This window comes from Podarcis cretensis (assembly GCF_951804945.1).
Source record: "Podarcis cretensis genome assembly, chromosome: 4".
Taxonomy (NCBI): domain Eukaryota; kingdom Metazoa; phylum Chordata; class Lepidosauria; order Squamata; family Lacertidae; genus Podarcis; species Podarcis cretensis.
In genome coordinates, this window is record NC_137173.1 from 3,088,612 (window position 1) to 3,109,180 (window position 20,569).

A 20,569-nucleotide genomic window follows, 5' to 3' on the forward strand; every position below is an offset into this window, starting at 1 on the left:
CATCAGCCTGTTCCAAGGAGAGTTGTGGGGCTTTGAGCCATCCTGGGGTATGTGTGAAACGAGTTTACGTCACTGCACAGCATCCCAGGAGGATGGAAGGAGGCAGCGGAAATCTTTGCCCTGGCTCTTAGGACCCAGACCACAAGCTGCTCCCCCTCCCGCCCTTCCTCCAACAAAAGCATGCGCATTGCCTCGGAAAGATAACGTTTTTCTAAGATTCAGATCTAAGTACGGCCGACGATTACCCCATGGGATGTTGCAAAAGTAAGCCACAGCCCTCAGGAGTTTACATCCCAAGATCTTAAAAAACTTCCTCTGCCCCCAATTCTACGAAGTTCACCAATGCCTGTTCCCTCGACACTGAAATCTGCAGGCTTCTACGTGTTCCACTGCCTGCAGACACGCGTTCAAACCTTAAAAGTGAAAATCTTCAGTCTGCCTTTATCTATATAGAGCAAGAGCAATTGACGCGAGCGTAATTCGCTGTAATTCCTCACCAGGAACCAATGAACCAAGTGCAGTCAGCTTTTCAAATTCCAGGGGACAACAATCAGTCCAACTCAGGCATCCCCAACCTTCGGGCCTCCAGATGTTTTGGACTACAATTCCCATCATCCCTGACCACTGGTCCTGTTAGCTAGGGATCATGGAAGTTGTAGGCCAAAACATCTGGAGGGCCATAGGTTAGGGATGCATGGTCTAACTGTTATGAAAACATGCTCCTGTTGGAGAGACTAAAGTTGCTGCCTGCAGGGCTTCCCTCCTAGGCTGCCACGAGGTGCAGGATTCTGCTCCAAGTATGTCCACATTTAGATATCAAGAGACACAAACTATGATACATTAATTTGCATGTGTGTATGTACACACACTTCCTACACTGCAAGATTCAGGACTGGCAAAAGAGAGTCCTTCGTGCAGAGCAGAGTTAAACTATGGAACTCCCTGCCACAGGAAGAGAGAGGAGGAATAAATCCTCTCCTCCTGGGCAAGCACTTCTGCTGTGATAATGTGGCAGGATGCATCTGGTGAGGGTGCGGAGTCTCCCCAGGCCCTCTCCATGGGCTGTTCTCTGAAATGCAAAGGCAGGTATTGCGTCTGCCTGCCGGGTGTTTGCTGAGCAGAAAACAATGGGCCTCCAGGGCCTGGACGTCCTGAGAAAGAGAGAAAGAGAAAGAGAGAGAGAGAGAGAGAGAGAGAGAGAGAAAGAGAGAGCCTCCTTGTCACCTGCTGAGGGTCCTGTTCTGGGACACCACTGGCTGCCTCCTCGGTACGTTGCATTTCTGTCACCCTGCCAATGCGTTTCCTTTTCGGGCTATGTTTTACTTTTAGGGTATGTTCAGTCGGCTTTGGTTCAGCAATTTGTTTTGAGAATCAAAGGAGGAGGCCAAGGAAATTGAAGAACAGCTTCATGTACACGACAACGGCGGCAAGAGTCTTAATAGCAAAGGGATGGAAGAACAAAGAAATCCCGACCAAAGAACTGTGGCAAGGGAAACTGATGGACTATGTGGAATTGGCGAAATTGACACACAAACTGCGTGATAAGGACAACTGCAACTTTAAAGAAGAATGGGAACCTTTTACAAAGTATTTAAAGAAACAACAAAGTGAATTGGACTCCTTGGCAGGTTTTGAATGAACATACACAAATTTATTATTGGTAATATAGAGAGAGATAGGTTAAGGATCTTTACAATTTTATAATATGCAGAGATTAATACGTGCTGAGTAAATGTGGATGATGTGTTTTTGGTGTATTGTTATGCTGAAATTCTTAATAAAAATTAATAATAAAAAGACTAAAAAAAAAAGAGAGAATCAAAGGAGGAGGAAGACAAGCAGGCATAAAAGTCAATGAGGGGAAACCTATTCTCCTGGGAGATTCAGCACCCAGTGACAAAACCAACACATAAAGCAGAGAGCAAGGGAGAGGCTGCACTGAATTTTCGGGGGTTTCAGCCCCCAAACGTGCATTGGTCAGCACTCTCTACCTGGAGTGCTGTGTTCAGTCCTGGGCACCCCACTTTAAGGAGGATACTGACAAGGCATGCAGAGGAGGGCAAACGAAATGATTGAGGGTTTGGAAGCAGAGCCTTATGAGGAATGGCTGAGGGAGTTGGGGATGTTTAGCCAGGAGAAGGGAAGACTGAGAGGTAAGATGATTGCCACCTTCAAAGACCTGGAGGGCTGCCACGTCGAAGACGGAGCAAGCTTGTTTTCCGCTGCTCAGTGACTGATGGAATGCTCCAAAGTGGGCGATGAAAGGTTCAGGAAGGATAAAAGAAAGTTCTTCTTCATGCAGAACCTAGTTAAACTATGGAATTCGCTGCCACCGGAGGCAGTAATGGCTACCAACTTGGAAGGCTTTAAAAGAGGATTAGACAAATTCATGGAGGAGGAAAGGGCTATCAAAGGCTACTCGCCATGATGGCTCTGCCCTGCCTCCACAGTCAGAAGAGCAATGCTTCTGAATTCCAGTTGCTGGAAACCACAGAAGGGGAGAGGGACCTGGCGTTCAAATCCTGCTTGCAGGTTCCCCAAAAGAGGCATCCACTTGGCCACCGTGAGACCAGGATGCTGGACTTGATGGACCAATGGCCTGATGTTTGTCTTATGTTTGTAAGACAAAACTGCAAGGCCAGTCAGTAAGGGGCTCTGAAGATGGAATGCCCCAAGCTGAATGGGAAGGAGATGCCGGAGAATCCAGGTTTCCTCCAGTTCACACTGATAAGAGAAGGGAAAGCAGGCTTTCTAAGAGCATCAAACTCAGCAAGGTTGGGTGGGTGCTGGTGTGGAAGGAGGTGTCAGGGGCCTCCCTGGAGCTCAACGTAACACAAAGCAAGAATGCTGAGGAGGAAGCCAGTCCCCAGGAGGGCTGAGATCCACAGACTCCGAGGAGGGAGAGCAGTGGAATGTCCTCCAAAGGCCTAGCCTTGGCTCCTGGGCATTGCTCTGCTGCATTGCTCCTTTCTCCAAAGGCAATCTTCAAATCTCTGCAGGGCTGTCACAGGAAGATGGAGCAAGCTTGTTTTCTGCTGCTCCACAGGGAAGGGCACAAAACCAAGGGATCCAAACGGCAAAAAAGGAGATTCCAAAGAAACTTTCTTAGGGCAAGAGCTGTTTGACAGTGGAGCAGACTCCCTCAGAAGGTAGTGGACTCTTCTTGGAGGTTTTTAAGCAGAAGCTGGATGGCCGTCTGTCGGGCGTCCTTGAGCATTGCAGAGGGTTGGGCTAGATGACCCCTTGGGGGTCGCTTTGATGAGGTGCCAGGGCGAGGGAGAGGGATGTCGTTGCAGCAGCTGCCTTCAGGCCTTTCCAGAAGCATCCGGCACAGGCCTCGCTACGCAACGGCAGCATGGGACGCTGCGGGGAATGCGAAAAATGTGCACTCTGGCAGGCGAGTTTCTCAAATAAACACATTGCCTGGGAAGAGCAGAACAGGCCACCGCTGTGTCACTGAAGCAGCATTGCAACTTGCGAAGCCCACCAAAAAAAAAAAAGGCAGCCCCTTGGAACACAGCAGTGGTTCCCAAACTTTTTCGGGCGACTGCTCTTTTGGTTACCTCCCAGTGCCCCCTACTCTACCCTACGAAAAGCAACATTCAGAACAGCAGTTTGCACAACCCACTAAGGAAGGTGATAAGTCAATAAAGGTCAAAACAGTAATGATTAATTGCACACTTATTCAAAATCCAGGGACGCAGGTGGTGCTGTGGGTTAAACCACAGAGCCTAGGTCTTGCCGATCAGAAGGTCGGCGGTTCAAATCCCTGTGACAGGATGAGCTCCTGTTGCTCGGTCCTTGCTCTGGCCAACCTAGCAGTTCGAAAGCACGTGAAAGTGCAAGTAGATAAATAGGTAGCACTCCGTCGGGAAGGTAAACGGCATTTCCGTGCGCTGCTCTGGTTCGCCAGAAGCGGCTTAGTCATGCTGGCCACATGTCCCGGAAGCTGTACACTGGCTCCCTCGGCCAATAAAGCGAGATGAGCGCCGCAACCTCAGAGTCGGCCACGACTGGACCTAATGGTCAGGGGTCCCTTTACCTTTACTATTCGAAATCCAGTGAAAACTATTTGCTTGATGAACTTTATCTGGGGATAGCAGCTTTTCAAAGCCTGATATTTATACCTCCAGTTCTCCCACTTACCCCTGGGGTGCTACCACCCAATCTGGGGACCACTAGTACACAGGCAGGGCAATTTCAAAGCCACCGCCACACACAAGCCGTCTCAGCCACCCTCCTCACTGGCTCCTCTGCAAGGCAAAACTTGTTTTCGGCTCACATTTCTGCCTCAGAGAAAAAAAGTTTCCCTCCCCAATTAATAAGGAATATTTGTGACGTTCCCAGTTTCAGAGATAACCCTGTGCTCTCGTCAGGGTCCTGGCGCTCCATGGCGTTCCAGGGGCCTGTTTGGAGCTGCGGCTTAACGAGGAATTTCTGTCTCCCGGCAGAAAGGAGCCTGTGAGCTGAAGTGAAACCAGACAAAAGAAAAGTCCTTTTTCATGCAGCAGCGCAGAGCTGAACTGTGGAGTTCGCTCCCACCAGACATAGTGATGGCCGCTGACCCAGGTGGCTTCAAAAGAGGATTGGACAAATTCATGGTGGAGAAGAGGGCTATTGATGGCTACTAGCCACAATGGCTCTGCTCTGCACCTCCACATTCAGAGGCAGCAATGCTTCTGAATGCCAGGAAACCTCAGTAGCAGAGAGTTCCTCTGGTGCTCAGATCCTGCTTGCGGGTTTCCCATGATGGGCATCTGGTTGGCCACTGTGAGAACAGCCTGATCCAGAAGGCTCTTCTGATGTTCTTACAGTGAGGGGGGGAGAAGTATTTGATCCCCTGCTAAATTTGCCCGTTTGCCCTCCAATGAAGAAATGACCAGTCCATAATTTTAATGGTAGGTTTATGGTAGCTGTGAGAGACAGAATAACAACAGGAAGTAGTTATTCAAGTAGCTACACATCAGCCTTGAAATCTTACTGACTTGGAGAGGATCTGCAAAGAGGAGTGGGACAAAATGCCTCCTGAGATGTGTGCAAATCTTGTGGCCACCTACCAGAAACGTCTGACCTCTGAAATTGCCAACAAAGGTTTTGCCACCAAGTACTAAGTCATCTTTTGCAAAGGGATCAAATACTTATTTCACTCATTAGAATGCACATCAGTCTCTGACTTTTGTCTTCTGGGTTCCTCGGGGTTTTCCTGTTGTTATTCTTGTCTCTCACAGCTACAATAAACCTCCCATTAAAATTAAAATTATGGACTGGTCATTTCTTCATCAGAGGGCAAACGGGCAAATTTAGCAGGGGATCAAATACTCCCCCCCCCCTCACTGTATGTCTTGGGCCAACTCTGGGCTGGGCTTCGTGTTGCTTTCTTTAGGGGAGACCCAAAGACATTTCTTTTCAATCCACCTTTGGTTAGGGAAGTCAGGGCTACTTTTCCTCTCACGTTGCATTTGTTTTTATTAAAGGTAGTTCGCCGGGATTTGGGAGGGTGGCTGTGATGGAAGTTTGTGCCCTATTTTTATGCCGCTCTGTCAGAAATCATTGAAAATCTAAAACCAATTTACGTGTGATTTTAAAGCAGGGTTTTTTTTTATGTTCTAATGTAATTTTAACTTGTGAAACTTTCTGAAAGGACCTATGGTCTTGAAAGCAGCATAAGAATCAAATAAATAAATAAATAAATAAATACTGGGCATTTATTACAAGAGGCAGAGATCATTCAGCCAGTTCCCGGCTGAAAAGTTCTGTGTGTGTGTGTCACGCTGGAGAGTGACGTCTGCCGAAGCGGCAAATGACACCAGAGACACTGCAAAGCAGTTTGTTCCTCAGAACTGGCCGCCTTTCAGGCTCCAGGGAAGCCACCTCGTGTTTCTCTTCTCCTCGTGTCAGGAGCACAGCAGGCTGCACCCAACTGCTGGTGCTTCACCTGCCCTGGTGAGCCAGCAAAGGAGGCCCTCAGGCCAGTTCACAGGGCCAAGTCGGGGCAACCCCACACCTGTCTGGCAGGAGGAGCACAACACCTGCAAGACGCTTTCTGCACTTCACCTGCAGCTGATTGTCACATCCATACAGATCGTTACATAAGAACCTAAGAAGAGCCTGCTGGATCAGGCCAATGGCCCGTCTAGTCCAGCATCTTCTTCTCACAGCAGCCAACCAGATGCCCCAAAGGGATATCTGTGGGATGTAACATAAGCAGTCAAGTACAGCACTTCCTGTTTGCCCAGAGTGGACACACAGAGGGGTGTTACTCCACAGCCAGGAGGACTTCCTGTCACACCTGGTCTGGAGTTCCCTCCCCCTGCGTGTGACCAGGTAAGTGGTCATGACCCTGGGAGACCCCATAAAAGGGACTGGTCATGGAGCCACCTCCCTCTTTTTCCTCTTGATAACGATGTATTTTGCTATCTGCTGGCCCTCAGCCAGCAGCACATGGGCTCATCCCCATATGGGATGAGCTCCAACCCTCTTCTGTAACTCTAAGCTAAAGCCTGCCTTCCGGGAACCAACTGTGAACTGAATGTGAGTAAACATCATCATTTTAAGAGAAGACTGTTGTGTCTTTATTCTTTTTAAAATGGAACAAAGGAGATTTACCAGGCACAAACCCAATCTAGACAAGCCAGATTGGATTACTTAAGTAAAGAGATTCAGACAAATCCACCAACTAGCTTGCTGCTATATATATTAGGGAATGTCGCGCTGCTGCTGAGTGAGGAAAGATACCATTAAATCAATATATCCTCTCCTGGTATCTACAACACTTCCACACGAACAAGACCTGAGCACAAGAGCCCCCCCCCCTCCTGCATTTGCCACTGATTGCTGGTATTCAGAAGCACTGCTGCCTCTTACATGGAAACAGACCTCAGCCTCTATCGTTGCTAATAGCTGCTGCTATCCCTCTCCACAAATTTGTCCCACCCTCTCTTAAAGTCATCTAGGTTCGTGGCCATTACTGCCTCCTGTGGCAGGGAGTTCCACAATTTAACCATGTGCTGTGTGAAAAAAGTCCTTCTTTTTATCTGCTCAGAATCTTCCAATGTTCGGGTTCACTGGATGTCCGCGTTTGTTAGAGAGGGAGGAAAACTTTTCTGTCTAATTTCCCATTACTTTGGTTCACTAAAAGCTTCAGAGGTGGGGGTACTTCATTAGGAACGTGGTGTGTATGACCCTGTTTATGGATTTTAAAATCGTTTGAAAGGACCTCAGAAGCCCTGCCTTGCACAGAACTGTCTTCATGGCCCCTTAGCCCAGGACAGGCCCCTCCACTCCTTCTGGGGGTGACTGCAAGATTATTTTCTGTCCAGGAAGCAACTCTTCCAGGGTCCAGATCCAGGAGGCCCTTGCCTCCCCCGAACTGCTTATCAGCAGGCCTGTGTCGGAGAGCAACTATGTGGAGCGATGTAATTGCTTTGTGTTGCCAAAACATGCTAAATGAGCTGGCTGGGTTCTGAATCCTGTAACTGAGCTTTTGCCGCCTGGTTGGTGGCTGGGAGGGAGCGATGGCCAGAGGGAGAACACGAAGTGCTCAAGGCCAAGGAACACATGAGAGGGAGTGAGACAGAAGGCTCCACACCCTGAGCACTGCTTGCCTGCACATGTTCAGGCATTTTTAAAAAGGGTGGTGGGGACAGGGAAGTTCTCAGGGATCTGCATGCATGCACGGAGCTGCAGAGACAAAACAACAGACTGTGATGAGCCGCGCCTTGCCGCAGCAGAAGCAGCTCCTCCTGCAAAGGCAGAGTTGGGGGGGGGGGCGCTTCCAAGCCACAGTGGGTCCTGGGTGGCTTCCATTATTTAAGTGACTCAGCCTCTTCTCAGTTGCCCAGAATCAGGCCAGATAACTGGAGGATGTGAGGAGGGAGGAAGGAAGAGGCTGATTTCATGCCCCTTTTAGGAGCCTCTCTCTGGTGTCCCTTGAAACGAAACAGGAACCCCAGTTTGTGCTGGCAGGGAGCAAGAGGAAGGAAGGTGCCTCAGGACCAGCATGGGGCCTGCCTGTGACAGGTTCTGGGTTCAAATCCTGAATATTTGGGGCAAATCTATCCCAGGCCTCAGCAACTGCTGTCATGGGTTGCAAGCTAAAAAGTCTCACTGCTCTTTGCTTGCTGCAAATAGGACAGACTAACAGCCGTGTGGACACCGCATGCCAATAACTGCTCACAATTACGCTATAAGGAAATAGACGTCAGCTTGCTCAATTCATCTGCAAGGATTATTCCGGTCACAGAGATTATCTCCATTGTTTAGCCCATTCATCCACCAAAGGCAGACCAAGAAGAAACAAATTCAGAATACAGGGAAGTAAGGGTTAAATCAGTGGTTCTGAAATGAGATGAACCATCCCTGGGGGTGGGGAGGGGTTCCTTGGAAGGTGCTAAGAGGTAAGGGGGTGGCAGGGGTGTGTGATGGAGGCATAAATAACTATCAGATTTTGAGAAGCTGGTATCACTGGATCAAGTTCCTTAGTTTTGTTGAATTAATTAAATAGTTTAAACTGGATTTTGAATAATTGTGCAATTCACTGTTACTGTTTTATTGTGTTATTATCTTCCTTTTGAATGATGGTTTTCACAGGGTAAGGAGCACTGGGGATGAGTTCATAGAACCAGGGGAGCAGAGCCCCCCAAATATTTGGGAACCCCTGGTTTAAATCAAGTGCTAGAAGAAACCCCCTCGCTGTAAGACCAGTTGGAATAAGCTGCCTAGAAACGTGGACTCTCCGCTGAAGTTCTGCTGTCTCCATCCTTGGGAGGTTTCAAGATCTGACAGGTAACAGCTCACCTGCATGAACTTCTGGGTGTTTCAAGCCAGCAGTCTTCTGGTCCACACAAAGCACTAGATGCCCACCCTTGATCCTTGCTGGGTTGGGAATGGTGATACTGGCACATGGTGGGCAGGAGCGAGGTCAGGACAGGCCCAGCATGCTTCCTTTGCAAGGGGGCTTCATCCAGCGCTTTGTGGTTCGTAAGTGCCAAACCAGAAGCACAAGCAGGTCTCACACCAAAGTATTTGGGAAGATCTGAGCATAAGTCATCAGCATGCCAGGTACTAGCAGAGAAGGGAGAGAGCCAGGGCAGTTGGTGGCAACACCCATGGCACCCTGCAGCAGCCTCCAAGACTCACCTTTCCTGGAGATCGTGCAGACTCTGCTCAGCTCTGTGGAGACCTTCGAGGTCCTTCATCATCTTCTTCATGTGCTCTTTCGAGTAGCGGTTCTGGATGTAAGCAAACCAGCAGCCACCGACCCCAATCACAATGGACACCACCAGCATGAAGTCCTTCAAGTGGTTATGACGGGTCACTGGGGAAACAGAAGTCACACAATAGCCTATTTAGACAAGGAAACAAGCCCACCTCCTCTCCTCCCCTCTCCTTCCCTTTGCTCTTTTGCATTTGATATAACACCTGTGGCTGCGCCTAGGGCAGGCAAGGAAAGCTCCAAGGGACAGGAAGAGCCCATAGTAGCCAACTTTCCATACAAACTTCGGAACCACACATAATTCCTTGCCTAAGGCAGAACCCTGTACACTAGCACACTGTCCAATCAACTGGTGGACGGGGATTTGGCTTAAAAGTGGGCCCTGGGTTTTCGCCAGCACAAGTCGGTCTAGTAGAGGACAGCGTCACCCTTAGTTTCAGAAAAACAGTGATGTTAGTCTGTGCCCTGATTCTGAAGTGTGCTCCCCAGAGAGGCACACTTCACACCAGCATAGCAAGCTTTTCGGCGCCAGATAAAGATTGGACCAGGCGTTCTAGATTACAAACAGTTTCATTGGCCCTGTTTTGTTTCTTTGGATTTTTATTCGCTTGCCTTGTTGCACTCTGCAATATTTATTTGTGGCGTTTCAAACTGCCTTTACGTGTTGTGTGCGAATTAGTTTATAATACAATGCCCTGCGATCTCCCCCCCCCCGCAACTCAGTTAAATAAATATTTTTATACTTAGCATTTTTAGTTTTATTTTTGAACCACTCAGATTTGTGTGTGTGTGTGACTGAGCAGTACAGAAAAGCTGCAGATAAATTAAATAGTGTGCATGCACAATTATTATTCACTAGTTACAGGGATGCAGACATCCTCTCTCTTGAGCAGGCTTCCTCAAACTCGGCCCTCCAGATGTTTTGGGACTACAATTCCCATCATCCCTGACCACTGGTCCTGTGAGCTAGGGATCATGGGAGCTGTAGGCCAAAAACATCTGTAGGGCCGAGTTTGAGGAAGCCTGCTCTTAAGGCTCCTCTTGGAGGGACCTCTCCTTCTCCCATCCTTCAAAAGCAATATACTATTCCTGGGGATTCTTCCTGACTTTGCAGCAGTTGCCCCTGCCATGGTATGTTGCCTTGATTCTGCCCACCGGCCTGCCAACATCCTTGTCCCAGTTCCCCCACTCTCACCCCCTGGATAGACTTCTCAGTGGGGACACTGGCTGGCCATCAACTCTGCCCCAGGCCGGCCCTCCCATAGCTCCAGCCCAACAGATCATCCTGCCTTCTTGGACTCCCCACTGGCCCAGCAGCAGCCAAGCCTCAGAAAGTCATATTCTTCCCCAGCTATTCTTAGATCATGTGCTTACAGAGCATTCCTGCAAAATACACATCCCTGCCTGAAGCATGAGCTCCGTCAACAATGCATTATTTACTTTATTTATGAATCACTTCCTACGAGGCGCCCTGAAGCGATTCCACAGCACAAATTAAAACGCATCTAAAGCAACTGCAAGTTGAAACCATTTCAAATCTAGTGCAGAAACAAAGCGGGATAAAATAACTCCACTCAGGAGGCTCGTTGAATGGGAAGTCTTCATTGGAGAAGGTGGCTGCCTGATGGCTAGCAGGAGGAAGTTCCAAAGGGCATTGAAGGCCCAATTCAGACTTCCTACGGGACAGATCTCCTGAGAAGACGGTGTGTGCAGGATGCCCTGTCCTGAAGACTACAGTGGTCAGCTGGGTATAGAAGGGGCCGGCCAATCTTCCAGGTACATAGGCCTTTGTACACCAGTACCGGCATCTTTAACTTATAGTCTAGTAGCTATCTGGTGGCCAGTGCAGTTCTGTGAACAGTGGAGCAATAGGACGGCAATAGTCCTGGTTAGAGCTTGGTGCCGATAACGCCAAGGTTGCAGGTTCTATCCCCGTATGGGACAGCTGAACATTCCTGCTTTGCAGAGGATTGGAATCGATAACTCTCCGGGTCCCTTCCAACTCTACAATTCTATGCTTCTATCCTGCCTCAGTGAGCAGCTGAGCTGCTGCATTCTCCCTCAAGGGCAGCCCCACACGGAGAGCATTGCAACCATCAAGGTTACCAATGCAGGAACCACAGTGGTCAAGCCATCCTGTCTGTCTTCCCAGCACTCCTTAGCCTCTAGCAATAGAGATGCACCCAGGCTACAAACCTGCTCCTTCAGGGGAGTGAGACCCCATCCAAGGCAGGAAACTGGCCAGTAATCCACTCAGGAACTGCTCACCTACAATACCACCAACCTGCCAGGATTCAGAATTTGGCCCTCGTCCAGCCCACCACTGACTAGAAGCCCTGATGTAGGGTTTGCACCACCTTTCTTGATTAAGCTACACCCTGGTGCAAATGGACCCTTGTTGCACAGCCACCTGATAATGGCTACTGTCAGTCACACCAAGTCTAGCATGGTGGGCCTTTATCACACGGGGCGGAGCCTGGTGTGAGACAGGGCTGAAGGGTCAAGTCCTGGGGTCTCCTTTGGCCTCCAAGCAGCCAGCAGAGTAAATTGGAAATTCCTATTGCAGAAATGGGTAATTGGAAAGCACTCCTCACTTCACCTAAAATGGTAAGATTCCTAGGAGGCAGTTATGTAACTCCTCTGCTCGAGAGAAAGAGGAGTTCACCCTGAGAACACAAGGACTCTTCAAAGAGCTCAGAGCAATCAAACCATGGCTGGATTGGGGGATTAGAGTGGCAGGGAGCCAAAGTTTCAGGAAGGCACTGCAAACAAGGAAAGATCCATCCTTAGAAAAATGACCCCGGGGTTTTGTTTCCTCATGGTGTATGAGGAAGCCTCTCACTTTCTCTGGGTTGGATGGGACAACTGGAGCTGCAGCCCTCAAGCCCTCGTGTTGGCGTCACTGAGCAGCAAACACGTTACAAAGCATCCCTAAGAATGGCCAGCTTTCTCTATGACAGCCTGCACCTTGGAAGGGAGCTTCGGAGACTTGGAGAGGCCTCAAGAGAGACTCGTAAGAACCTAAGAAGAGCCTACTGGATCAGGCCAATGGTTCATCTAGTCCAGCATCCTCCTTTCACAGTGGCCAACCAGATGCCTCTTCTGGGAAACCCAAAAGCAGGATTCAAGCACATGAGCAACACTGTATTGTTTTTAACACTTGATTGGAAGCCGCCCAGAGTGGCTGGGGAGACTCAGCCAGACGGGCGGGGTATAAATAATAAATTATTATTATTACTGTATTATTATTTCCCCTCCTGTGGTTTCTAGCAACGGGTGTTCAGAAGCACTGCTTGTCAGCATCGCCCTTGAGCCAGTGTCACCAACTGGACTCAGGCACTTCAACCCCGACTGGGCTAGGCGAGCTGGGTAGCACTGCCAGAGACCACCAGGTCAAAGTGCTGTGGACTCACAGCTTAGAGTTGTGAGCACCGGATTCACTTCCACAATACAGTCGTCGCACAGCAGAGTATAGCAGAGTCTGGCAGTGTATAAACAACTCGGAGAGCAGCTCTGTAGAATATCTTCTTTTATTCTATAACTACAACTATAATACAAAACTATATACAGAGCTAAATAGGTCTAAGCATAAATGAATGCTGCACTGAGTGTCTGCAGCTGCTCTTAGCAGCAACCTTATCTCTACACACGATCTCTAACACTCAGTCTCTCTCTCTCTCTCCGACACACTGACTGACTGACTGACTTGGTGCTGGAGCTGAATAAGTAGAAAGCAGAACACTGCTCCTCCTCTCTGGAGAATCAGCAGACTCGTCAGGAGATTCTTGGATATGGGAGGGGTGAAATCTCCTCACTGCTGCCTCCATAGCTAGTAGCCACCAAGAGTCATCCATTCATTTGCCTAATCCTCTTTTAAAGCCATCTAGCTTGGTGACCACCACTGCATCCTGCGACTGGCAGTTATGAGCTGCGTTAAAAAGTCCTTCCTTTTATCTGTCCGGAATCTGTCCACTTCGTTACAGAAAGCCAGGCTCACGTACTCCAAGCAAGCTGAACCTGAAGAGCACCTGGAAAACTCATTGCTTCCTCTTGCTGTAAATCTCTGCCATCCCTCCTTTTATCATTTGCAAACTTTTTTGTGAGGCAAATAGCAGTCGATGGGAAGCCTATGCAGCCACAGGACCCTGTTGGGTGGGGAAGGGGAGTTTAACTCTTTCCCTGCCACAGTCCTGACAAAACTTCCCCCCAAACTGCTTTTTGCATTTCAAGCAAAATTGCTGCTGGTGGCAAAGGAGCCTTCCTTTCTAATGGCTGGCGGATGCTTCGGTGATGGGGACCATGGAGATTGTATGGGTACCGTGTGGGGTGTAACAGCAGAAGAACAAGAATGGGTTTATGTGCTGTAACAGTCCGTAAGAGATTTATACTTTGAGGCTGGTTACGGAAGGAAGCGGCCTGCTGTCTGCTCACATGCTGAATGGAAACACTCTTGGCTGGCTTGCTGACCAGTGCTGTTTGTTTACTCTCAGAATGGTGTTTTTATGTGAGATCCGAGGGACCTTTCAACCAACATGCTCTTAGGGAGGCCAGTCCTTATTTGGATGGCTCTGGGCAGGGCTGGGTCACTGAGAACTCAGCGCAGAAAAACTTCAAGGCTCTTCTGGGTTGCTGGTTCTGACCCTCTGGTGTTGCTACCTGGAGTATTTGGCTCGGGAGTATTTGCCTGAGCCATCAGATCTGTGGCGCGATGCCCCATTCCTGCCTGTGCCACACAATGATCTGGACCGGGCAGATGACTGGGTGGCAAAACAGAAGAGCCCCACAGACTCCGCCCTGGGTCCCAAATGGACTGCTCCCTCCCTCCCTCCCTCCTATCCCCATCTTATTTCACTCTCTGTAATCACCCAATAATTGCTCAAGAGAGTTCCCTCTGAGTCCTTGAAGGGAAATGGAGCACTTCTATTTGTATTGGGTCAATTTTCTCATGGATGAGGTCCCTGGAACCTCCTGGCCTTCCCAGAGCCCTCCAGATTGCACCAAAAAACATTTAACTGCTCTGCACTGAATGCTTCTTTCCGGACATGGTGGTGATGTCTGCTTTGCATCTTGGTGGTGTCTCTGGCACCTACTATGTATTTATTCTGGCACTGCTAATTGTGGGGATGGATGTTGCTTGCTGGCAGGAGCGCAAGAATCCAGACACCATGGCCTGCCTAAAAATGAGAACTAGTGCATAGAATCATAGAACTGTCGGGCTGGAAGGGACCCCGAGGGTCATCTAGTCCAACCCCCTACGAGGCAGGAATCTCAGCTAAAGAATCCCTGATAGATGGTTACCCAAACTCTGCTTTAAGGCCTCCAAGGAAGGAGAGTTCCCCACATTTGGAAGGAGTCCACTCCATGGTTGAACAGCTCTCACTGTCAGAAAGTTCTTCTTTGTGTTTAGTTGGAATCCCCTTTCATGTAACTTGAAGCCATGGGTCTTCTTCTCCAGAGCGGGAGAAACCAAGCTTGCTACAACTTCCATGGGGCAGGGCTTTAGATACTTGAAGATGACTATCTTGTCTCCTCTCAGTCTCCAAGCTAAACATACCCAACTGCTCTAACCATTCCTCCTAAGGCTTGGTTGTCAGACCCTGGATCATCTCGGTCGCCCTGCTCTACACAAATCCTTCAGCTTGTCAATATCCTTCTTCAACTGGGGTGCCCAGAACTGCAGTAGTTCTGCAGCAGGAGAAAAATGCCATCACAGCTATTGAAAGTGAGCCTGCGTGGGGCACGTGAGCGGCCTTGGCTTGCTTCTGCCCTGTTTGTCCTTCTCAGCATCCCTCAAACCCTAATGAGTATCCCCGGGTATCCATAAGGAAGCTTTCAGTCCAGGGGAGAGCAAGGAGCATTCGCAGAAGGAACAATTCCTCCTCTTCTTCTGCACTTTCCTCAGAAGGTATTGCAATACAGTCCCTGGGGACTGGATCCAATTTCGCAAAGGCATAATTGGAAATGTCCTCCTTGAGAAATGCAGCCTCACAAGAACAGCTCTGGGAGAAACACACACACACACACACACACACACACACACACCCTCCACTTCTACTGAGAAGTCTGAAAAAGCCACCCTGCTTCAAATTTAATTCAGGAGGTGTTTAGGAGATGCAGGGGGCTGATAGCTGCCCTTTCGCGTTCTCATAGAGACATCGTCAAAACTGCAGGACGGTGACCCTGGGAAAAGCTGGGCGCACCAGAGTTTCAGCTCTGACATGCCTGTGCGCGGTGCCAGGAGGATGTGTCCAGCTCCGTGCTTCACAATGCCAAGATTTTGCAAGTGTTTTGCACTGAGACGTCATCAGCATCTTATGTTACAGGCAAAGTAACCAGAAAGAGGGTCGGTCCTTATCACGGTGCCTCGGAAGATGGAGTTTTGCTTTCTAGACCTCTCAAATGTTGTTATTAGCAGTGAATCAAGCTCACGCACAACTACCGCCGATAGATTGTAATAACCTCTCATAAGGAGAGCCTGGTGCTGGATCAGGCCAATGGCTCATCTAGCCCAGCATCCTGTTCTCACAGTGGAAAATCAGATGCCCCAAAGGGGCAGGATTCGAACACAAGACCCCTCTCCTGTGGTTCCCAGCAACTGGTATTCAGGAGCATTTGCAGTCTCTGACTGTGGTGGCAGATCATAGCCATTGCTGCCAGAAGACATCTTCATGAATTGCCTACTCCTCTTTTAAATTCATCTGGGTTGGTGGCCATCACTGCCTCTTGTGGAAGAAAGGACCATAGTTTACCTCTGCCCTGCATGAATATGTCCTTCCGACAGCCTTGCACCCACCTGGTGAGCACTCTAGGGGTGAGGTGGCAGGTTTGAACACAGGAAACGTGGATTCAAGTCCATGCTCTCCTCAAATCTCTGGGTGGCCGGGGCAAGCCAAACACCCCAAGAAGCAACCGTGCTGCTTCCAAGTGCTGGAGAACAACAAAGAATTCTCCCTTCCTAAAATGTTTGCATTTGCTCACCTTCCAAAGGAGGGCAAGACTGATCTCTGTGAGGCTGCTGCTGCTGCTACTGCTGCTGCAAAGGAATCCTCCTGTGGCTTCCTCCACACACAGACCCCCTGCGAAGCAGCAACGCTCACCAGATATTCTCAGCAGAAGGTCTCCTGCATTTGCAGCGCTGCTCTTGTGCGTGCATCCAGCTTGCATGCTTCCCACTGGGACACCTGCCTGGCCACGGCGAGAATAGGGCGCTGGGCTAGGTGGGCAACTGGCCTGTTCCTGCAGGCTCTTCTTATGTCCTTCTGTAACGCCCCAAGGGCCCTCTAAGGAGCAGGTGTGATGAGGAGGCAGCCGCAGCCCCCTTATTTGCTAGTCTCCTCCGTGGTTGAATAAATTGCCTCCGCCCCCCTCCTCCTGCCACCTGCCTTTTGCACCACGGAGCTGTGCTTGCCAGGAGAAACCAAAGCTCCAGCGCTATGGCGACAGGGTCACACACAAACTCCGGCAGTAAACAAACACTGGGGTGCCCTTGGAGACCGAGCGCCGCACAGAAGGAATTTCGGAGCAAGCAGGCACAGAGCAGGGGGGCTCGGCCTGCTCCCCACTTTGACTTCCTGCCCTTCAATGTGAGGTTTTCTGCATTTGCCCTGCGCTTTCCAAAGCGTGCTGGGATACAGTGACCTCAGCGCCTCTCGGCGGATCTGGCACCTTCCCACAGATCTCCAGACAAGGCCTGTGCTTATCCTGAGGTGACCCTCCCGTGGGGTGGGTCGTCGGAAGAGAGAGACTGATCCTCCTGCTCCAGCTTCCCTTCCGCCACCAGGCCCATGAGGCACTTTCACTTCCTAGCTCCTGTCACAGGGCTCAAGAATCACACGATGCCAGGAGGAGGAGGCCCAAAGGACAAAGCTGCAGCCTCCTCAGTTCCTGGCTCACTTCACAGCCTGGGCCAGTTTCTGTACATGCAGCACAGCGAGGCCAGAAGTTAAATACTAATGTGCAAAGCGCACAGTTAAACCTCAGGAGGCAGTGATTCATGGAGGAGAGGGCTATCGATAGCTACTAGCCATGCTGGCTGTCCTCTGTCTCCACAGTCAGAGGGAGAAATGCTCCTGAATACCAGTTGCTGGAAACCACAGGAGTGTTGCGTTCGAATCCTGAGCACGGGTTCCTGTGAGAGGCATCTGCCTGGTCAGTGTAAGAACAAGATGTTGGATTAGGCACAAATACAAGATGGGTGACACCTGGCTTGAGAGCAGTACATGTGAAAAGAATCTAGGAGTCTTGGTTGACTACAAACTTGACATGAGCCAACAGTGTGACGCGGCAGCTAAAAAAGCCAATGCAATTCTGGGCTGCATCAATAGGAGTATAGCATCTAGATCAAGGGAAGTAATAGTGCCACTGTATTCTGCTCTGGTCAGACCTCACCTGGAGTACTGTGTCCAGTTCTGGGCACCACAGTTCAAGAAGGACACTGACAAACTGGAACGTGTCCAGAGGAGGGCAACCAAAATGGTCAAAGGCCTGGAAACGATGCCTTATGAGGAACGGCTAAGGGAGCTGGGCATGTTTAGCCTGGAGAAGAGGAGGTTAAGGGGTGATATGATAGCCATGTTCAAATATATAAAAGGATGTCACATAGAGGAGGGAGAAAGGTTGTTTTCTGCTGCTCCAGAGAAGCGGACACGGAGCAATGGATCCAAACTACAAGAAAGAAGATTCCACCTAAACATTAGGAAGAACTTCCTGACAGTAAGAGCTGTTTGACAGTGGAATTTGCTGCCAAGGAGTGTGGTGGAGTCTCCTTCTTTGGAGGTCTTTAAGCAGAGGCTTGACAACCATATGTCAGGAGTGCTCTGATGGTGTTTCCTGCTTGGCAGGGGGTTGGACTCGATGGCCCTTGTGGTCTCTTCCAACTCTATGATTCTATGATTCTAGACAGGCCTTTGGCCTGATCTAGCAGGCACTTCTTATGTTCTTGTGTGGCCCCTGGCTGCCAGGACCCTCAATAAGAATACAGTGGACGCTCCAGTTACGAACGTGATCCATGCAGGATACATGTTCGCAACCCGCAGCGGTGTGTCTGTGCACACGCGGGTTGTGATTTGGCGCTTCTGCACATGCGCAACCACCGAAACTCGGAAGTAACCCGTTCCAGTACTTCCGGGTTTCAGCGGTCCGGAACCCAAAAAACCACAACCTGAAGCGTCTGTAACCCGAGGTATGACTGTAGTAATTTTATTATTTGTACCCCATCTGTCTGACTGGGTTGCTCCAGCCACCCTGGGAGGCTTCCAACACAATATAAAAACACAACGAGACATCAAACATTAAAAACTCCCCTATAAAGGGCTGCCTTCAGATGTCTTCTAAAGTCCCAGCCCCCACTGGGAAGAATCCCCACTTGCCTCCTGCAACCTGTGCTCCCCTATATCAGTTACTGCCCCAGACTGAGGCTGCCCTGGTGCACAAGGAACGCCCTTGCGCATGGCAGCAGGGATCAGGAGCATCGGCAGAGCTGCATGAGGACCGTGGGTCTCCCGCAGGCAGCAAACAGCCTTTCCAAGAACTGCTAACTAATGGGACTCGGCTGATGCTGCCGCTCAGCTCATTACCAGGCAAAGGCAACCTAAACACAATGCACTGGACTGTAAATATTTAGAGTGGCCAGGATATCTGAGCCCGATAATTGCAATACTTTGATTAATCGCCTCTTCCTGATCAAAGCAAATGGGTTTCTTCACAGCCAAAGTGCCTTTCAAGCAAGCTTTCTGTTCCTTGGGTGAATAGAAGGCCTAAATTCAGATTCTTCCCAAAAGGACCCGTCTGACATAAGGATCGAAGAAAGGGCCACAGAATCATAGAAGTTTACAGTTGGAGGGAACTCAAGAGTCATGTAGTTCTACCCCCTGCAATGCAAGAATCGCAGCTAAAGCGTCCATGAGTTGGGCTGGAGAGCACAGATCCAGGTCTCCGGTCATCACTGCTAGATAAAGGTAGTGATGGAAACTCCCACCTTCCACCCTGGCCCAATAAATAAACCATTTATTTGCAAACAGAAAATTTTATCCCGGAATCGGTTTCACAGGTGGCGCTCTCCTTATGCTCCCAAGCTGAGCAGGAAGATGGTGAAGCTTTGATGCCCCTCTGCCCTCAGTTACCACTATGGGCTCCCACCACTAAATCACCTTGTCACACCTTTCCCCAAAATGTTGCCACTATCAGCAGTATGGCAAGCTTGTGGAAGGATGCCCTCCCTTTGAAAGAACCTAACAAGAGCCTGCTGGATCAGGCCATCTAGTCCAGCATCCTGTTCTCACAGAGGCCAAATAGATAGATGCCTGGGAGAAACCTGCAAAGCATCAGGTGTCCCAGAGAAGCATTGGTGGCACGCCTGATGTTCAACCTGTGAGCCACTCACTCACCAGAGTCTGTGAGCCAAGCAGAAGGAGACACCAGCTTTGTGCTCTTGGGTTAGATTGATTGCAGCCACTTGGAATCCCACAAGGGAAAAACAGCACTTAAGAATGATAAATAAATCATCCACTTTGCTCTTCAACCACCTCTCTCCTAGAGTACTTGCAGGCCCTGGGGGTTTCCACACCATTTATATGGCCGGTTTAGATATATTCCCTTTTCAACGAGAAGCTGAAGCAGTCCAGAACCAGCAACACAAACACTTCTCTGTACAAACATCCCGACTCAACCCTAAGTTGCTCTGCTGCTGCCTAACAATACCGCCCCCCTCCCAGCTTCTCATCTTGCCAATCCAAGCATGGGGGCCCGAGGTGGGTGCGTGGGTGGTTTCAGGCAGCCAAAAAGGAAAAAGGTCCAGGAAATGCATGCATGCATGCAAATTAATCTACCTGTCTGTCTAAGAGATTCTAAATATTCTGGTTACAGATTTCTGTTTTGTCTTGGATGCTGAAGCCACATTTCTTTGGATTTCCTCCTTCCTTGTTCCAAGAAGAAGAGAAGAAGAGTTTGGATTTGATATCCCACCTTTCACTCCCCTTCAGGAGTCTCAAAGCGGCTAACATTCTCCTTTCCCTTCCTGCCCCACAACAAACACTCTGTGAGGCGAGTGGGGCTGAGAGACTTCAGAGAAGTGTGACTGGCCCAAGGTCACCCAGCAGCTGCATGTGGAGGAGCAGGGAAGCGAACCCGGTTCACCAGATTATAAGTCTACTGCTCTTAACCACTACACCACACAGAGGCAAGGCTGGGCCACAACCACTTAAAAGCCAAACCGACAAAGCAATTTCTATGCCACGAAATACCTAAAGGGAGTCCAAGTGTCAAAACCCAACTCCCAAATCACTCTGGCAAATCTTCAGGAAAGGGGGATTTCTTCTCAACTACAGGCAGCCTCCAAACTCTCTCTCCTCCATTCCA

At 49.6% G+C, this 20,569-nt stretch overlaps 1 protein-coding gene across 9 annotated transcripts in view; it reads right to left on the reverse strand.

Annotated features, from left to right (window-relative positions):
• The window catches only part of STIM1 (stromal interaction molecule 1), a 104,781-nt gene that overhangs the window by 18,932 nt on the left and 65,280 nt on the right, over positions 1-20,569 (reverse strand). For all 9 annotated transcript variants that reach the window (XM_079973586.1, XM_079973588.1, XM_079973587.1 and 6 more), the window contains one exon: positions 9,139-9,316. In XM_079973586.1, coding sequence (XP_079829712.1) covers positions 9,139-9,316 — 178 coding nt within the window. The remainder of the gene's footprint in view (positions 1-9,138; positions 9,317-20,569) is intronic.